Below are 20,872 nucleotides of genomic sequence, written 5' to 3'. Positions count from 1 at the left end.
CCATCCTCCGAAGCCCATTCTCTAAATCAGGCGATCAGTGGCAACACCCACATGAACCAATCAACATGACATAACATGACTACAGCTGGAGACGGTGCATTCACGAACCGTGACAATTCCATCATAAATTGACGGTTTTGGACGGGACGGGATGGAAGGGGTTAAAAATAAGAGGGCTTGGTGATGCAGTGAAAAAGGAAAGTTGTTTCAGATGCAGAGCAAGTCATTACATTTTGATTATTTTGTATTTTTTTATGCAAATCACAAGCATATATTACTAAAGTGAATAGGCTTATTCTGATTTCATGTTGACTTTAAAGTAATTGCCTCTCGTAATTGCATTAACATAAAAGTTTTCGTTTGCACTAGTTACTGTCCTCATTAATTTTAATACATTTTACTTTTAATTAATCCAGTTGTTCTTAATAATTAATCAACAAATCATACGATATGTAGCCTATAGAGAATTTCGATTTATTTGATTATTTATACACACATGGGCTGTAATAGAGCATGACTTGTGTTTTCCCATGCTAGAACATTCTTTTAAGAGTGCTCCTAAATACTTTTTTTTTCTTTTGGCTTTAAATGTGTTTCGTCAGGTTACATTTTTAAAAACAATCTAAGTATTTCTTCAGAGATTTTCCCCCAAGGTTGGCACAGTGACACCCAGTGGTTCAGTAAGGTGACACCTTGCACAAGCATCAGTCAAACTTTCGCCATTACAGGACATGCAAGAACACAAACCACAGAAGTCTGATTTTCTAAAATATTTGCAGTGAACACTTTGTGTGACATCTTTCTCCCTTTCTATCTGGAACGTTATCCTGCATTTAATGACAACTGGTGTCTCAATACAGTCAGTGAATACAGTAATACTCATTGTGGTAATATGCAACAGTGTGGGTGACTTCTGGATTTATCAGTATTTCTTATTAGAAAATAATAACCATATTAAAATGTAACTGTATTTCTACAGAGTCAGAGAGCAAAAACATTGCAGCCAAGGAACACACTCTTTTAGCCAAAATGTTTTTTTTTTCTGTCTTATGACAAATGTGGGCTTCACCATCTCATGCCTGATGTAATGGACTTTTGGATTTTTGATGTTGTCCATTAGTCTCTTGGGCTCTTGGGATGAAGCTTACATATTTATGAAGGTCATTCATGAACTTGTGCACCAGTCCCTCTTCATCACTCTCCTGTCAAATGTTGGAGAAAATACACACAACACACTTTGTGCATCATCTGTGACGTGAAGTTTGGGCTTGATTTGAGTGATGGTCCGCTCTTGGTGAGCCTTTCTGCCGTGGAAAGTGTCCAGTTCTTGCTCCATCCACCCAGAGGAAAGCAGCCCAAGCATCGATCTTTTTCTTTAACCATTAGTGCTGATCTATTCCCCCTCTGCCTCATCCCGGGTTCATTTGTATTCTAATTGCCAGGCCTTGAAGTGACATGCTATGTTTCGTACAAGGCTGTTTTCTGTCAATGCTGTGCCAATACTAGTGTAGTGCTGTCTTCAGCTATACTTTGATGTTTAATGTGACATTTAAGCCTCAAAGAGTTCACACATCTGTGTATATATACTGGTTGTTTCGTAGGACATTCATTAGGACATGAGTTAAGTTTGAAATCTTTTTTTATGTGTGTGTTTACACTTATAGACGTTAGAGTTTATGAGATCTATGATTGACCTCAGTGATCCATTCTAACTATGCTTTGATGTCTTTTTTTTTACTTTTCTCTTTTAAAATGTAAGACCATCAAGCTAAGACAGATTTTTCACTTAATCAGAACTTGACATCCTGATATGAAATAGAATCGAGCAGAATTTGTGAATTTTTTTTTAAACTGCCATGGAAACATTACTTCAGTTATACTTCATTTATCGCTCCAATAATCTTACATTCATTGATTATTTTTTTCTCCCTGAACATTCCAATAATGTAAATATGTTATCAAAGTAAAATTATCGATCTGGTTAACATAAATTATTTTTGTTGTAATCAAAAGGGTGATGCAATTCATCTCTTAGTATTGGTTAAAAATGATCAATAATAATTATATGCATTGTTTAATTATAGCAGTAACATTTCTGGTTATTAGCACATTTTGAAAGAATATAACTTTAAATTTAGCTAAATATGTTTTATTGTTTTGTTTTGTTTTGTGTTTATTTATGTATTTTTGTCTTTTCTTGTATTGTCTTGTTTTTTGTTTTGTTTTTTTTGTCCTGTTTTGTTTTGTTTTTGTTTTTTTTGTTCAAAATGTTGGCAGGTCAAGTAGCTAATAATCTGAACTACTTGGCCAAACTGGGCCACCAGAAACAAAATCTTTACTGTTGTGCCCCATTTTTTTATTTATTAATTATTGTCCATGAAATTGGATTTTGTCTTTGATAATTGGCCTAATTTTATAGTCAATTATGTTTGTAGCTTTCTTCACTCAATCCACTTTCTTCCCAAAGACGATAAAGCCCAGACCAAGTCTGTGACATTTAAAAGACAAAGTAAACTCTCAGTTTAGCCTGTGTGACACTGAGCACAGAGTGCGTGCTCTCTTCCCTTTCATAATTCTGATGATAAAATATGACCCATCTTTCTAGGCATGCATGCTGAGTGTCACACATCAGTTGCGACACATCAACAAGCTTGTGTTGGCAGTTATTATTCATGTCCAGTACTGTGGTTGATGTTGGAGGCTTTAAGGAAGGAATAAAAGACAGGTAATAGATGTGCTCTGTCAAATGCTTTGCGAGGGAGATACGCAGAGACAGCCGAGCAGTTATTGTTATCTTAAAATGAGTGTATGTGTGTGAGAGTGAGGACAAGAGATTATTAAAACAGGTGTGTGTCTCCACATGCTGATGGTGTGTGATTATTCATTACTTGCAGGCTTGCTGCTGGCTCTCTGCTGAGAGCAAGTCCCAGAGTCACCTTGACTGAGCCTCATATACAAATATCACACTTATTACAACTGCTGCCGAGGCCCAACCTGTCTGACCCATGAGAGGCATGAGGATTCTGTACTTAATATTTGATTTAAACCAAACTATATGGCTGCATGCAGCGCACATGTATGCTTACGCTGTATATCTATATATATAGCCTTAAAAGCTTTGTATATTTTCAAGTAACTATATAACTTATATTAAATACAAAATATTTTGTTTTGGCTGACCCTTTATTTTAAGGTGTCCTTGTATTTAAAATTATAACAACAATAATATATTATGCATATTTACATGCAAGTAACCTAACCCAAACCCTAATCATAATTCTAACCATATAGTAAGTACATGTAGTTACTTAATATTACTCAGTACTTAAACGTATAATTACACTGTAACAAGGACACCTTAAAATAAAGTGTAACCTTGTTTTGTTTCGACATCAATCCTTATTGATGTTCCCTGTTTATTTTTTTTTAGAATTGATCAGTTATGTCCAACCAATGAAAGACATGATGTTTCAATACTTGATATATGATTTAAAGCAACTATATGGTTTCATACAATGCATATATATGTGTTTATATTTGTATATGCTGCTATAAAAGGTCTTCTATCTCTGTCTACTGTGAGGATGCCTGCAGCTTCTGCTGGTCATACTTCACATGCTCAGTTCCCACCTTCGCATCACTGATCCCATTTTATGGGCTGTTGAACCAAAGAAAGAGAGAGAAAATAGAGAAAACAGTATAGGATGAGACACCATGCTGGTTCTCTTACGAGAGCTCTCTCGTACTGCGTCTTAGCTAAGACGCTACGGGAAAAGTCTCTTTTCACGAAATACTGAAGCAAAAAATTATCCTTAATTTTGTATTTTTGTAAAGCGCATTTGCAGCAGTACACAGCCATAGGCGAGACGGCTCGTTCGCTCATTGGCTTGTTCTGCGGCAACTGCACAGCCTATCGAGCGCGGGCTGATGCAACATCAGACCAATAAGGGCGCTTCGCGCCCTTCTTGCCACTTCCCGCCGAAACGGGTGTGGCCCAACCTTTAAAAGGAGCTCGAAAAGGCTGACTCACCTGATTTTTCATCTCTTCAGCGAAGCTCACGCATCGCTGGATCACGGAGGAAGCAAGCGCCGTCTGAGAAAGCACATCAGCAGGACGAGCCATTCTGAAGCTGCTGGCATCGCCGCCTTCCATTGCCGTTCCTGCTGCGCTATCCGGCGCCTATATCCTTTCAATCCTGTTATATACAAGCTGTTCTTTATGTGTGTGTGTGTGTTCGCCCTGCGACACACACTCGTAAAAGAGCTCGCGTCTTTTTTAAGATGCCTTCCTGCGGCTCGTCAGAGCCCCACTCAGCGAGGGAGACCGGTACGTCATCTGTGTCTCCTGCCTGGGTGAAGATCATGCAGCGCTCGCTCGCTGACGGCGGATGCTCCCACTGCGAGCTGTTGCCATGGTGACTCTGAGGACTCGCCTGGCCTTTTTCTCTGAGCCTGCATTCTCCGCTGCGCTGAGGCGCCGTAAAAGCATCGCTTCCAGCGGATTCCGGAACCGTCTTCAGCTCAACCGAGCTCGCCGGTTCGCCCTGCTTCACCGGCCCCCCCTGCATCGCTTCCCGGTGGGCAGCGCCCGCTGTTTGCCGGCGCGTCGTCCGAGGAAGTCGATCTCAGGGCCGCGTCGGGGGAAGAGGACACGCGCTCTCTGCTAGCTTCGGGCAGTGAGGGCTGGGCGAGCTCCGAGGATCTCGCGCCTTCTGCTCAGAAGCCCAGCAGACGAGCTGACATCGAGAAGGAGCCGGGGCGAATGCTCGTGTTGGCCGCGATGAGTCTCGGCCGCGAGTGGTTTGCACCAGCGCCCCCCCCCCTCTCGTTCCCGGCTGGATGGTATTTCCCTTTCGGATGAGCGTACTTCTCAAAGCCCGCCTCATTTCTTCCTGAGCTTCACGAAGAGGTGGCGAAGGCTTGGAACGCTCCATATTCAGCACGAACTCGTTCGTCTGTCTCACTAGCATTCTCCACACTGATGATGCTAAAAACAGGAACTACCACTCACTTCCGCCGGTGGAACAGGCGATAGCGACGCACCTTTGTCCGCCCTCTGCTGGACGGAGGCAAAAGCGGTGTTGCCATCTAAAGCCTCCTGTGTGACGCTGCGTCGGCACTACTAACGATGGCTGCTTCATCGAAGCGCAGGTGTACGAGTTCCGCTGTGGCCGAGCTCTCACCCAAGTGCGCCGCTGTTTCAGTTCCAGGAATTTTGACTGTCTCAGCGTTTTCTGCAATGCGCAAGCCTGCACAGTTGCCCGCTTGCCTGCACACAAAAGTCGTTATCACAACAGCTTCAGCAACGCAGCTCGAGACCCCCGTTCTCGCTCTACTGGCCGTCGCCCCGCGCCACGGGGACCGCGGCAGAGGATTACGGTGAGGCCGGGAGCCCCGAAGCCATCCTGGGAAAGCCATCTACGCATGCTGCATGACGCTGCGTCGGCACTACACACGATGGCTGCTTCATCGAAGCGCCGGTGTACGAGTTCCGCTGCGGCCGGGCTGTCACCTAAGCGCGCCGCTGTTTCAGTTTCCAGAGATTGTGACTGTTTCAGCGTTGTTTGCAATGCGCAAGCCTGTACGGTTGCCCGCTTGCCTGCACACGAAAACCGTTATCACGGCTACCCAGATATTTCCCGAAAAAGGTGTAATTTCTGGTGTCCCGGCCACGGCCGATGGTGCTATAAATGTAGTGACGATGCCCACTGCTCAGTGCCCATCTCCGCATATAAGCACAGCCCTTCACACAGGGCTCGCGCCTATAAAAGCGACTCAAGTCGATCACGCGCACTACATAGTAGACGTGCCCACTCCTCAGTGCCCACAATCACTATGTCACACGCGTCATGTGGTTTCTGTAAAAACGAAACCCGTGCACGTTCGTCCGGCCACGGCCGATGGTGCTATAAATGTAGTGACGATGCCCACTCCTCAGTGCCCATCTCCACATGTAAGCACAGCCCTGCACACAGGGCCTGCGCCCATAATGTCGACTCAAGTCGGTCGCGCACACTGCATAGTAAACGTGCCCACCCCTCAGTGCCCACAATTACTATGTCACACACGTCATGTGGTTTCTGTAAAAACGAAACCCGTGCATGCTCGTCCGGCCACGGCCGATGGTGCTATAAATGCAGTGACGATGCCCACTACCCAGTGCCCATCTCCACATGTAAGCACAGCCCTGCACACAGGGCTAGCGCACATAAGATCGACACAGATCGGTCGAGCGCGCCGCATAGTAAACGTGCCCACTTCCCAGTGCCCACATACACTATGTCACATACGGCGCGGGGCTTCTGTAAAAACGAGGCCCGTGCACGTACATTCTGCACAGGCAGACAGCGAGTTGAAAGTGGTAAAAGTGCACACATGCAGCACACGGTTACTCGCAGATATATCGAGTCCCACGGGACCCGCTCAGCCTCCCTCCAGTCGGTTAAGCGCCGGAACGGGGTCGAGGAAGAGCGATCTGCCCGCTGTGATCAGCGCGCTCCCCGCCTCAGATGCGCAGCACACTCGAGCGCCGCCGTTGCCCAGTCAACAGAGCGTGTTTCGCATCCAGCCCTTAGCCATTCATGCAGATGCATGGTCAGTGCTTCCAGGGGTTTCGGATTGGGTGCTAGGCATTATAAAGAGAGGCTACTCGCTACAGTTTTCTCGACGCCCACCGTGCTTTTCAGCGCGCGTCGAAACTACGGTCAAAACAGAAGTAGCACACATACTTCGGGCCGAAATATCAAAACTGTTGAGCAAAGGGGCTGTAGAGCCTGTGTCTCAAAGCGAGGGGGGGCTGTACAGCAGATACTTTCTGGTGCCCAAGAGAGACGGGGGTCTCCGGCCCATACTGGATCTAAGACAGCTGAACAGGCATTGATGAAACACAGTTTCAAAATGTTCACGACCAGGAAGCTCCTCGCGCAGATTCGCAGAGGGGACTGGTTCATGTCAATAGATCTGAAGGACGCGTATTTTCAAATACAGATAGCGTTAAACCACAGGCGATATTTGAGATTTGCCTTCGAGGGCCAGGCATACCAGTTTGCAGTCCTGCCATTCGGCTTGTCCGTAGCTCCTCGTACGCTTACGAGGTGCATGGATGCAGCGCTCGCTCCTCTTAGACTCAGAGGCACACGAGTGCTGAATTATTTGGACGACTGGCTGGTTCTGGCCCGATCATGAGCGGAGCTCATGGACCACAGAGCCGTTTTACTCGATCACCTCGAGAAGCTCGGCCTCAGTGTCAATTGGGTGAAGAGTTCGCTGAACCCCAGTCAGACGATCCTGTTTCTGGGTATAGTTCTGAACTCGTGTTCCATGATGGCGCGGCTGTCACCACAGCGCGCGATGGGCATTCAGTGTGCAGCGAGTTCTTTCCGCTGTGGCGCGACTGTGTCGCTCAAACACTGTCAAAAGATGCTGGGTTTCATGGCCTCAGCATCTCCGGTTCTGCGGCTGGGCCTGCTCCGCATGCGCCCCCTGCAGTTCTGGCTGAAGGCTCGGGTGCCGCGCAGAGCGTGGGCGTCTGGCCGGCTGCATTTCAAGGTCGATCAGAGCTGTGTTGCGGCTCTAGCACCTTGGACAGCGAACGGCTGGTACCGATCAGGTGTAAGCCTGGGGACTTCCCCGAGTGTGAAAATGGTGTCGACGGATGCCTCCACTTCGGGATGGGGAGCGCTGCTCGAAGGCAGACCGTCCTTTGGCCTATGGTCAGAACGGGAAAAGCTCCATCATATCAACTGCCTGGAAATGCTGGCAGTGAAGAACGCGCTGACGCGCTTTTGTCCCCATATCAAGGATCACCACGTCATAGTCCGTTCGGACAACATGTCCGTGGTGTCCTACATAAATCGCCAGGTCGGTCTCGGGTCCCGAAACCTGTGCAGGCTGACGGAACGCCTCCTGATTTGGGCTCAGCACAACGTGCGCTCGCTGAGAGCAGTGCATGTGCCTGGACTGCAGAATCTGGGTCCAGACAGGCTGTCCAGAGGCAATGTTCCTACGGGCGAATGGTCTCTACACCCGCAAACAGTCCGGCTGTTGTGGGAGAGATTTGGCATGGCGGAGGTGGACCTCTTTGCGTCCCACGAAAACGCTCACTGCCCCGCGTTCTTTTCAAAGAACGAAAGCGCGCTGTCACGGAGATGGCCGTGCTGCCCGCTTTATGCGTTCCCTCCCGTCTCCCTCCTTCCGCAGGTGATAGAACGGGTGAGAGAAACGAGATGTTCAATACTGCTTGTAGCACCTCTTTGGAAGAACCAACCATGGTTCCCAGATTTGATGCAGTTAGCAGATGTCGCCCCGTGGCCGGTACCGTTGAGGAGAGACCTCCTCTCGCAGGCCAGGGGCTCGATTTGGCACCCTCAACCGGAGTTGTGGTCCCTCTATGTATGGGCACGGCGGTTTTGGAGGCCTTGAAAGGTCCCCTTTTCAAGCCTATCCAATCGATTAGCCTTCAGCATCTGTCGTTCAAGACAGTATTCTTGTTGGCTCTCGCTTCTGTGAAGCGTGTGGGTGATTTGCACGCGCTCTCGGTGAGCCAGTCGTGCTTGGAGTTTGGGCCCAATGACTCAAGAGTCATACTCAAACCTAGGCACGGTTATGTGCCGAAATCCCTCAACACACCGTTTCGGGCTCAGGTTATTGCCCTGTCTGCCCTGCCGGTGTCAGGGGAGGATGGAGACTCGAGTCTTCTTTGCCCTGTCAGGGTTTTAAGAGCTTATGTGTCTCGCTCTGCTGCCTTTCGGCAGACGGAGCAGCTATTTGTCTCGTTCGGTGGGCGTTCCAAGGGAATGGCTGTTTCGAGACAGACTCTATCCAGATGGATAGTTGACGCCATAGCGTTAGCTTACGCTTCCAGGGGCCTTCAGTGCCCATTGGGCGTCAAAGCACACTCTACAAGAGGCATCGCCTCGTCGTGGGCGTGGTCTACTGGGATCTCCTTGCAGGATATATGTATGGCGGCAGGTTGGGCCTCGCCGTCTACATTTATCAGGTTCTATAACCTGGAGGTTCCCGCCTTGCAAGCAAGGCTGCTGTCGGTATAGGCGAATCAGGGCCCTGAGGGGAATTCTGAGTTCACGAGCGCTATGCGCTGCCGACTGTTATATGGGCAGTATTGCGTAAGACCCGCATTGCCACATTGGTCAGGCCTTGCCTCGGCTGTGTGACGTCATATTGCCGCATCTACGGATGCTGCTAGATATGGGACGGAGGGCTTTTTCCCTTTTCTGTCCTGGACTCTCTGTGAGTCCCTCAGGTGACTGTGCACTGTAAATCCTGGGCGTTGCTTCAGGTTTATTGGTGTGTGATCCCTGCGCGCACGGCGTTTTACATTGGGTTCCCGTAGCGTCTTAGCTAAGACGCAGTACGAGAGAGCTCTCGTAAGAGAACGTACTCGGTTACTAAACGTAACCTCGGTTCTCTCTAGAAGAGCGAACGAGTACTGCGTTCTCTGCCGTGCGCACGATTCACTCTGGTTCGCTTCGGCGATGAAATAAATCAGGTGAGTCAGCCTTTTCGAGCTCCTTTTAAAGGTTGGGCCACACCCGTTTCGGCGGGAAGTGGCAAGAAGGGCGCGAAGCGCCCTTATTGGTCTGATGTTGCATCAGCCCGCGCTCGATAGGCTGTGCAGTTGCCGCAGAACAAGCCAATGAGCGAACGAGCCGTCTCGCCTATGGCTGTGTACTGCTGCAAATGCGCTTTACAAAAATACAAAATTAAGGATAATTTTTTGCTTCAGTATTTCGTGAAAAGAGACTTTTCCCGTAGCGTCTTAGCTAAGACGCAGTACTCGTTCGCTCTTCTAGAGAGAACCGAGGTTACGTTTAGTAACCGAGTACGTTTGCAGACCATTTATCTCTACAATTTTAATTATAGTAAATATTACCATCCAGGGACTTATAAGCAGCTATTGTGACAGTAGGACAATGATAAATCGGGCTATAAAATCAATGTAACTAGATTTTTTTTGTGTTGCTCACAGTGCTTATGCAATGCATACATTGATCATTTTAGGATACTGTCCCACTGCTATGGCTCAAAAATCTGAATTTATAGTCTTCCGGAATTAAAATTCACACTGTGCGCTCTGGTCCCAGATGAACTGTGTTCTTGGTCAGCAGATATGTAGCAGAAACCCCTTACTCGAATACTCTGAAATGAGCTGCTTCTTTTAAACAAAAACATGTTCTTCTATAAGTCCTCCTCAATAAATATATATACATATATATATAGCAGATTTACAGCAAAATTTAACAACAGAATAATTAAGCATTTTTGCATGTTAAATGCTTTTGCTAATTATTTAATTATTAGCAAATTATTTTTATATTATATTATTTTATATAATTATTTTTATATATTTTTTATTATTATTGCTGTGCATCAGTTGCATAGCTGAGCTGAGAAATTATTCTTATTTTGAGCATGAATCTCTTACCTGTCTTGTCATATTTGAAGGCTAAAATATTGATAAGTGTAAGAAAGTGTAAACACATGGATATATTGAAAACTGTTTTATCCATATCATGTTATCAAAAAATATCGAAAGTGTCACTTCAAATGCAAGAGCTCTTTAAAGCAGGATGAATTTTGATTGGCTGTCAATGTTTTATTTTATCATTCTACTGGAAAAATCAATCTGCAAGTGATTCCAATGATATCATTCCTTCCTATCATTATAGATGTGGTGTGGATTCTGCTATCCGTTTACATCTAGAACAATTTTTAAAACTATATCTTAATCATTGTTGTTTTCAATGAACAGGCCTTAATTTTGGACTGTCAATACTTGCTGTGCACTGGAAATAAATTTGATCTAAAAAAGGGAGTGGTGCTTAAAGAAAGGTCGGTTGTCCTAAGCGGCAAAACAGGACCTCAGTAAAGGCAAAGAATGTAGTACAACAACTTCGAAACATCAAGGGAAACTGTATTTCCTTTTAACACATTCAAGATGATGAATGATCATATTTAAGATCTCTCTGTCAGTCCTCAAGCTGGTCTGTATCTCAGCTGACATGTATGTCCTAAATCTGTCTGTCTTCCATCTCCCCCATCTGCCTCTTTAACAACTCAAACTCCCTACCTGGATGCATGGTCTCCCCGACTGTGTGTTTGTTTGTGTGTGTGTGAGCAAATAAAGGGGTGTGAGAAAGACTGCATACTCCATTACTGCACAAAGCCCATAGGGAACGGGGATGAAGAAAAGAAAATGATGATAATATTGAAGGTAGGAAGAAAACAAGAAACAACCACGCAAGCAGAAAAATAGAAGGATAATGAAAAAAAGTGAAGAAATGGGAAAGTGTGCGAGAAAAGAGCAATATAGACAGAGGCAAATCAAAGACTGGCAGCTCACTAACAGAGGGTAGAGTTCATATTGAGGACAGCTCATCCATAAACTGGACATGACTGTAAATTCTCATGTTTTTCTTTTAAGCCAATATCTCGAAGTCTAAGACAGCATCCTTCGTGCAGAGTGGTATCACTTGCATCAGGGAATAATAAGATTAATTTTGCAGGAGCTGGAGAGTAAAATAACAGTGATTATAACCAGGCTTTCATCACTCTGTCTTTCATCCCGCCGCTTTCTCTAGCCCCTCCGGATTGATGGAAGCCGACAACGCATTTCCTTCGCGATTGTGGTGATGTCCTCGGCGAAATGCCAACGTTCTCTTGATTAATCTGCCTGCTCTGTTCCAATCAGTGTCACAGCAGGAGAGAAATGCCATGTGTTTTAAATGGCCAGCTTTAGCACATGGGCCGGTATTATGAGCTCGGCTTCCCGTGGAGTTGCACAAACAAGTTTCCTTTTGGTGGGACAGCTTGGGTGTGAAAAACAAAAATGATGACAGAAGATTGCAAGGTATAGCAGAAGCCTGTCAAAGCATATTATAAATAGGTACTTTTAATACACATGTGTGACCATCTTTTGCACTTCAAACCAGATTTGACATTTAGAATTTATGCATTATGTTAAAACATGTCCAGGCTGTAAAACCCCCTTTTCTTTTTTCTTTTTTACTTTCTACGTGCTATTTTCTTTAAAAGAAGGTCATGCTAAATGCTACATTCAATAGTCTATGTAAACGTATGCATTTTGGCAATTACGTTTTTTGTTGTTGTTGTTGTTGTTTTTAACGATATAATCCCTCTAAAAAATAATACATCCTTATATGATACAAATCTTGAAAAAAGTATTTTGGTTTTCAAAAATAATAAGAAGCACAACTGTTTTCAACATTGATAGGCCGATAATAATAAGAAATGTTTCTTTGAGCACCAACTCAGCATATTAGAATGAGTTCTTAACGGTATCCTCCCAAAATGTAACATTTCCCATCATTTACTTATGTCACGGTTGGTAAACCGTGATCTCTGGGTTTTGCACTTTGTGGGTGAAGTCTGTGTGTTACGCATCAGCACTGATTAGTTTGTGGGCGTCTCCGTTAATTGTCATCAGCAACAGCTGTCACTCATTACTCATCCCTATATATTGGCATGTCTAGCGTCTTGTGTTCGTGAGAGCGTTGTTTCATGTTTGTGACCTATGCTTTGCTTTCTTGTGTGTTTCTGCGTTGGATGTCCGTGTCACCCCGGAACCCTGTCCACCCTACGCAACCCACCACCAAGCAACACCACTTACCTTCGGCTCGCTTCCCCGCAGTTCCTGTGTCACCCTCTCCTGCTGCCAACTCACCTCCGCCTTCCGGATTCATCATTCATCACCACCATCTTGGACTGTGCATTCCTCCCAGCGTTATTTGTGTCTCGGTATTGTATTGTTTCACTGTCTTCATTAAATCTCATTAATCTCGCACTTGCTTCCTGCCACTCCTTCACCCAGTCGTTACAACTTATCCTCAAGTTGTTCCAGACCCGTATGAAGTTCTCCCAGCTGTTGAAAACAAAAAAAAGTATTTTGAAAAATGTTGGTAAACAGTTGACACTAACCATTGACTTCCATATTATGATACAATACAATGGAAGTTAATGGCTACTGTCATCTGTTTGGTTACCAACATTCTTCAAAATATCTTCTTTAGTGTTCAGCAGAAGAAAGAAATGCGTACAGGTTTGGAACAAGAAGAGGGTGAGTAAATAATGACTATATATACAACCCGAATTCCGGAAAAGTTGGGACGTTTTTTAAATTTTAATAAAATGAAAACTAAAAGACTTTCAAATCACATGAGCCAATATTTTATTCACAATAGAACATAGATAACATAGCAAATGTTTAAACTGAGAAATTTTACACTTTTATCCACTTAATTAGCTCATTTAAAATTTAATGCCTGCTACAGGTCTCAAAAAAGTTGGCACGGGGGCAACAAATGGCTAAAAAAGCAAGCAGTTTTGAAAATATTCAGCTGGGAGAACATCTAGTTAATTGATATCAGGTCTGTAACATGATTAGCTATAAAAGCTTTGTCTTAGAGAAGCAGAGTCTCTCAGAAGTAAAGATGGGCAGAGGCTCTCCAATCTGTGAAAGACTGCGTAAAAAAATTGTGGAAAACTTTAAAAACAATGTTCCTCAACGTCAAATTGCAAAGGCTTTGCAAATCTCATCATCTACAGTGCATAACATCATCAAAAGATTCAGAGAAACTGGAGAAATCTTTGTGCGTAAGGGACAAGGCCGGAGACCTTTATTGGATGCCCGTGGTCTTCGGGCTCTCAGACGACACTGCATCACTCATCGGCATGATTGTGTCAATGACATTACTAAATGGGCCCAGGAATACTTTCAGAAACCACTGTCGGTAAACACAATCCGCCGTGCCATCAGCAGATGCCAACTAAAGCTCTATCATGCAAAAAGGAAGCCATATGTGAACATGGTCCAGAAGCGCCGTCGTGTCCTGTGGGCCAAGGCTCATTTAAAATGGACTATTTCAAAGTGGAATAGTGTTTTATGGTCAGACGAGTCCAAATTTGACATTCTTGTTGGAAATCACGGACGCCGTGTCCTCCGGGCTAAAGAGGAGGGAGACCTTCCAGCATGTTATCAGCGTTCAGTTCAAAAGCCAGCATCTCTGATGGTATGGGGGTGCATAAGTGCATACGGTATGGGCAGCTTGCATGTTTTGGAAGGCTCTGTGAATGCTGAAAGGTATATAAAGGTTTTAGAGCAACATATGCTTCCCTCCAAACAACGTCTATTTCAGGGAAGGCCTTGTTTATTTCAGCAGGACAATGCAAAACCACATACTGCAGCTATAACAACAGCATGGCTTCGTCGTAGAAGAGTCCGGGTGCTAACCTGGCCTGCCTGCAGTCCAGATCTTTCACCTATAGAGAACATTTGGCGCATCATTAAACGAAAAATACGTCAAAGACGACCACAAACTCTTCAGCAGCTGGAAATCTATATAAGGCAAGAATGGGACCAAATTCCAACAGCAAAACTCCAGCAACTCATAGCCTCAATGCCCAGACGTCTCCAAACTGTTTTGAAAAGAAAAGGAGATGCTACACCATGGTAAACATGCCCCGTCCCAACTATTTTGAGACCTGTAGCAGAAATCAAAATTGAAATGAGCTCATTTTGTGCATAAAATTGTAAACTTTCTCAGTTTAAACATTTGCTATGTTATCTATGTTCTATTGTGAATAAAATATTGGCTCATGTGATTTGAAAGTCTTTTAGTTTTCATTTTATTAAAATTTAAAAAACGTCCCAACTTTTCCGGAATTCGGGTTGTATATATATATTTTTTTTGGATGAACTATCCCTTTATAGATCATGTTACACTGAAGACTAGTTATGGCTCCTGAAAATTCTGTTCTTTACAAGAAATAAACCGGATTTTAAAATCTATTTAAACAAACCCTACATAATTATTTTACTGCTGTGTGTCATCACAGCACTGTTGGACGAAACAACACACACACACACACACACCCAAAAAAAACAATCATTGAAAAACTGAGTGCACCTTTAAAAACATGACTGTAGAATGAATTTAAGAGATTATAATGCCCTATAGGGTACCTCTGAAGCCATTTGAGTGCTAAAGTATGTTTAGTCTGTCTTCACAAAATTCTTTAATGCTGACTCCTTAACTTGCACAGCTGCACCAAGCAGTACATGGAAACTCAACACACTATTCTGCCCCAACACATACACAAACAAAAGAGGAAAAGAACATGAATTGTTTCCAACACTCAACTGACAGTCCTGGGTCTTTGTAATTTCAGAAAGCTGTCTTCACCCCTCAGCAAACATGTATTTCGGTTCTGATGAGACAGCAGGTCCTGTGTAGTTACATAGCTTAGCCATGCTCTCTGCCTCTGCTGCTGGAGAGGATGTTCCACGCAAAAACCAATCAACAGAAGACAAGCTTCATCCAAACTCCATGCTACAGCATACACATACGGCAATAGAAGCACTTCTGTAGAATCTAACTTACCTATTATTAGCTAACAATTTTATTTTCCAGGAACATTCCCAAAAAAATATAGGTTTAAAGGATTAGAAAAGTCCTTCTTTTAACTGCATAATCATCTAAAGCTGGTCTTCAGGCACCGGTTTAGTGTGTCATTTTGACCACAGTTACAGCACATTAGCTTTCAGGCACAGTCGGCATCTCTCACCTTTGCAATTTCCGTCCAGACAGAGATGATGCCATGCAGCCAGACTCTGTCAGTGCTTGCTGACCAGAGTCACGTAAGATGAACTAATCATCCCAGACACAATCTGATGCTGCTCAGCCTGACTGGGTTCGTAACTACAGTGGGCCATGGGGCTCTGTGTCAGTTTCTCAGAGGCACAGATACACATCGGAGTACAGAAACATACCAGCTTTTAAGACATTTGTATGATAATTTCTTTTTTCCTACTTAAAAAGAAACATGCTTGTAGTGAGAAGAAGAAAAAAAAACACCCAGTGGTATAAAGTTGTATTGTTGTAAAGCAGCAAATGCCCCAGTGTGTAAATATACAATCTGATATGTTGAAAGATAGGCCTACGCATATCTTTTTCCTGTCCTTGTCATCAGATTTCTCAGTCCCGAAGCAAAGCCCAGTGAGAATGCTGTGATGTTTGTAACCAGTAGCAACTGAATTTGAGTCTGTGCCACACGTCAAGCTTTGAGAACATTTTTCTTAACACACGCACATAAATGTTACAGTGACTCATTTAAGCTGATTTATTTTTAAGGCCTCTTCAGATAAAAGGGAAATGTGGCTCATTGAAAATGCACTAGATTAGTCAGGATCAACTGGTGGGTCGTAACTCAGAAATGGAGAGCAGGGGAAAACAATGCCAAATGGACATAAAATAATAAGAGTTTTCATTTTTTGATGTCTAAACTCCAAAATATGTTGCTACCTGGATGATATTCACATTTCAGCAACAACAGATCATTTTTATTTGCAACTGATTTAGTTATAACATCTAACAGCGGATGGTATAAGCCAACCATGGACCCATTGTAATTGTGAAGAAAGAATTTTACAAATCTATTCTTGTAAGAGCGGGTGCAGCCATTTGTAAATTTTATAGGGACTGGCTTCTATGTCATTTTTGTTCCACTTATTTTAAGCTTTACAAAACAGCTCAAATTGCTGATTGATGCAAATCGGTGTGTCTTACCATATTATTCTAATGTATTTAGCCTATCTTCATATAAACATACTGGAGTGTAATGCAAACAGTTTAGCACTTTGTTTTTCTTCTTGCTATCTCCCTACAGCGACTAATGAACCGAAAGTCTTGCATGTTCACAGAAAACAGTGTACTTCCGCTTTGAAGAATTAGGTGAATACTGGATACCATTCAAAAATTTGGGGTTGGTAAGAATATTTACTATTAAAAAAAATAACAATAATAAAAATTAAAAAAGTATCCTGTGCTCACCAGAACTTTGTTTATTTCATCAAAAACACAGTAAAATAAATAGTCATATTTTTTTCAATTTACAATAACTGTTTTCCATTTTAATATGTTTTAAAATGTAGTTTATTCCTGTGATGGAATTTCTTATCATTATGAATGCTGAAACAGTTGGTGATTTTATTTATTTATTTTCTGGGGGATTCTTTGATGAATATAAAGATAATAAGAAGAGCATTTATTTGAAACAGAAATCTTTTGTAACACTGGACTATAAATGTCTTTTGATTTATTCACTCTTAAATTAATTTAAATCCTTTTAATTTTAATGAATCTATGCTGAATAAAAGTATTAATTTCTTCAGAAAAAATCATACTGACTCCAGTGGTTTGGATGGTAGTGTATATTGTCCTACATTTTATACACATATAATCTGTTGTGGATTTCCATTTGTTTGTGATTATTAATTCTTGAAATGAATAGATTCAAACAATTGTACTTGCACTAGTAAGGATTCGTTCAAACAAATAATGATTAATGTCCCCAATAAGTAAAAAACAACAACAAAACATTTTGAGACTGGAATGTGACTCACCAGATGATTCAGCATTTTTCATGCCCTCTTCCACCGTTGAGGAAGACCACTTTGTGTCCCATAGGAGACAGTTATTATTAGCCAGCCAATGAATCACACCAGCAGTTGCTCTCAGTGGACAGATGTTATGCTTGTTTGCTTGTGAGCATGTTTAGCAACATCTATCCAGTGAAATCAATATTGTTTTCAAATTCCCTACCATTTACAAGTTTTGGGATTTGTGTTATTTGTCTGTAGAAAACTAAATCACTAAAAGGCTTGCTTTCACATGCTGAATTTAAATGTTTTGCTTTATCAGCTAACAATTCAGTTGGAAAATGTTACTACAAAACAGGTGCTGCACCTGCTAAATGCAGTTTAAAATGCTACTGGTGTCCCTAGTAGTTGGTGATCTAATTTGACACACTTAGATGCACACAAGCAGAAAAAAGAACAAGAGAAGAGTGATAAAAGGAGTTTGTTGTGTGTTCACTGAAGTACTACACAGTGTAATATAGTGGCTACAGATGAAAGAGGTGTTAGCACTACACACTTCAATAAATCACATCAAATCCTGCAACTGCGCTGCCATCAAGGGGCAACAGAACTTTTCTGATCATTTGGATCAGAATGAGTGAAAACTAGGAAGAATTCTAATTAACCTTTTAAGACCTTATTGAGCGTCTAAATGTTGCAGTGAAATACATTTCCTTGTTGGATACAGCATATTGGTGCTGACTTGAGATATCAGTTCAGACAGTCGCCCCCTCCTACCCTTCGCTGACAAATTGATTGAGGCTCAGAGAAAATGTTAAGACCTCAAACTCTCTCACCTTGATGCTGAGTGGAACTTATTATAGACAAATTATTTGATTATATTAATATAAAAAGAAAAGATGGAAAACTGCAAGTAGAGAACCTAATCTGGCATTACTTTTTTGTTTTGAATATCTAGCACACACACTTTCAGAGTTGTGATGTTCATATCATTTAAAAAAGATTCATTGATATGACATTACGTGTCACATTATACTGTTAATATGGCATGTGTGTATGCTTTTAGCTTTCTTTAAGGTTTAGGAGCGCTGCATGTAGAATACAGTAGATACTGGGAACACTAATTGTAAGTAATGCTCAACTCAGCTAAATACTTAATACAATAGCTAATGTAGACTAATGAGATCACCAATTATTAGCCATTCATAGAAGAGGAAAGACGTTTTGATGACTCAGATAATGATTATGTAGAGACTTTAATCGAATGAGACTTTTGGCTAGAAAGTAGTTGACTCCTCTAGAGAGGGATGAGAGAGAAGGTCTTGAATTCATAATGATCTCCATTGACCGAACTATATATTACAGAACTACAGAATATGATGTAATATAATATAACTATTTGTGAGAATTTGGTGCAATTCTGTAAGAAAGAAACAACAACAAAAATTCTGTATCTTCATATAAAGGACATTTTTGGGGGGGGGGGAGTATTGTAATAAATTTTGACCTGAATGGCCGATACATTATGTTTAAAATAAGCTGCCAGTGGGTTATGGTCACAGTTATGGATTTTTCCTGTGAAAAAGGCACATTTGCAAAACAAAATATGTGAATCCTATTTCTGTATAATATGACATTATCTAAGATTGATTAGTTATGAACTAATCTCTTTGGTTTACTATGAAGAGATTCTGCAGGACAGGAGCAGTCACATTCATAGTGATGAATGGTGCCCATTTGACCCACTTTATAACGTATCTCTAGATATACCACTGAAATTTTAAACCACCCGGCTGTGTCTTAAGATCAAATGACCTGCTTTGCAAAATGGTAAAAACACAATCTAGGCAGCTCATGGGATTTTGAGACCTGAAGCCTCTGTCCTTACCTTTTCTGTATTAGTGACCATTGGTGAGTGTTCTCTAAAACATGTTTGCATTTTTTTGTCTTTATTTGTGATAACAAATAATGGCCATTTTGAGCTCTCAGAGATGAAAACTAGACTTATTTATCTGCATTAGTGTACATAATGTATAAATAACTTGAACTTTCATCCCAAATTTTGTGTCTGCTCCTTCAGTCGCCATGCAGCATCCATGTACTTAGTGATTTCAGAGTTCTGCCTTGGAAAATTTAATCTTCTGTCACTACGGTCTGAGGCGATCTGAAATGTTGCACAAAAGACATGATTAGGAAGACATCCTACAACCTATATATATATTTTTATATATACTAAAAAGATTTAGAGAACATTAGTGACTCCCATATTGTAATGCTTTTCTTTCATTCAGTCACTCACTTATAAATAAATAAATACATACATGATACGCACATAAATAAGAACTTACTAAAGGACTTGATATCCATCCTATCTCTTGTGCTTCAGTCTGAGGGTGAGAGTACTTTTTTGTGGGCTCCAGATGGGCCCTGTGTATAGCCTGGACGAAAGCAGCTGTACAAAAACTTATTTTCATTACATTTTACATAGTACAATACATTTAATTTACAGAACCATTAAACCCAGACAACCAAACAGTAAATTGTAAAAATAATTACGTCATCACCACTAACATAAAAAGAATCAATTAAAAATGAAAACATTTAACATAAAGGTTTAATATATTTTGTGGATTTAACAAATGTTTTAAGTATGGTATTTTGGCTGAAACTAAGGCAGAATTGTGTTAAATCAAATGTAAGCTAGTGTAAATAAGTTACTTACGGTCCTCCTCTTCTTTTCTGTAGGTGATGTTGGACATGGGCTTGTCAGTCAGAATGTGCACTGAAGAAACAAAGAGGATCTTTTACATATTTAACTAAACACAGAGACATACATACTGTAAACAAGTGAAGCTCTGCACTCACGCTTCTTGAAGGGGTTGATATTAAACTCAGTGTAAAGCTTCTGGTGTCTCAGCTCCTTCATTATTGTCTCGACATGGATGGCATTCTGGTGAACTATGTCCACAGGGTCCTTTTCTTTAGGGTTTGCCATATTTAGTGTTATCGAATATTTTTTAGTTGCTAATGTTTGCTAGTTTGACCACAGAATCACTTCCAGCAGCCAACAGATTCTCTAGAATCTTGTTGCGTGGCAACCGTAAACAGAGCGCTAAAACGGTTTTATCCACACGAGGGCGCCAAAGCCCACTAATTCGTTTGCATTAGAAATTCGTTTGGTATTTTTTCTTCTTAATCACAGACTGTATAAAAACAAACATGCCGATAGTGGCCTCTGTGAGGCCGTGATTATATTACTCCAGCAGGAACCATGCTTGTGTTTGATGAATAAATAAATGACTGAATGAATTAATTAATAATCAAAGCTTAATTGATAGGCCTAAAAAATGTTGATATAAAAAAATAATTACTGTGACATGGAAGCATTTGTTGCGGTTTAAAACAAGAATATCTAAAATTAGTAATATTTTTTAGTAAGAAAATTATGTATTTATT

At 42.0% G+C, this 20,872-nt stretch overlaps 1 protein-coding gene across 1 annotated transcript; it reads right to left on the bottom strand.

The window, feature by feature from the left end:
* Positions 1 to 18,360: 18,360 nt before the first annotated feature.
* cfap144 (cilia and flagella associated protein 144) lies at positions 18,361 to 20,502 on the bottom strand. Its single transcript, XM_059570186.1, has 4 exons — positions 20,282 to 20,502; positions 20,139 to 20,198; positions 19,765 to 19,868; positions 18,361 to 19,580 (listed from the first exon to the last, which is right to left on the bottom strand). The coding sequence occupies exons 1-4, from the start codon at positions 20,409 to 20,411 to the stop codon at positions 19,467 to 19,469; spliced, it is 408 nt and encodes a 135-aa protein (XP_059426169.1). The 5' UTR covers positions 20,412 to 20,502; the 3' UTR covers positions 18,361 to 19,466.
* Between the last annotated feature and the right edge of the window lie 370 nt (positions 20,503 to 20,872).

This window comes from Carassius carassius, chromosome 17, assembly GCF_963082965.1.
Source record: "Carassius carassius chromosome 17, fCarCar2.1, whole genome shotgun sequence".
Taxonomy (NCBI): Eukaryota; Metazoa; Chordata; class Actinopteri; order Cypriniformes; family Cyprinidae; genus Carassius; species Carassius carassius.
Note: the sequence above shows the minus strand (reverse complement) of the source record. Positions and strands in the feature narration are given on the sequence as shown.

Bases quoted from the DNA above. Each gene is read 5' to 3' on its own strand.
- cfap144 (XM_059570186.1), bottom strand. From the start codon at position 20,411: ATGGCAAACCCTAAAGAAAAGGACCCTGTGGACATAGTTCACCAGAAT. The intron at 20,199-20,281 runs GTGAGTGCAGAG...TTGTTTCTTCAG, and splicing joins TATCAACCCCTTCAAGAAGC to TGCACATTCTGACTGACAAG. The intron at 19,869-20,138 runs GTAAGTAACTTA...GTTTTTGTACAG, and splicing joins CAGAAAAGAAGAGGAGGACC to CTGCTTTCGTCCAGGCTATA.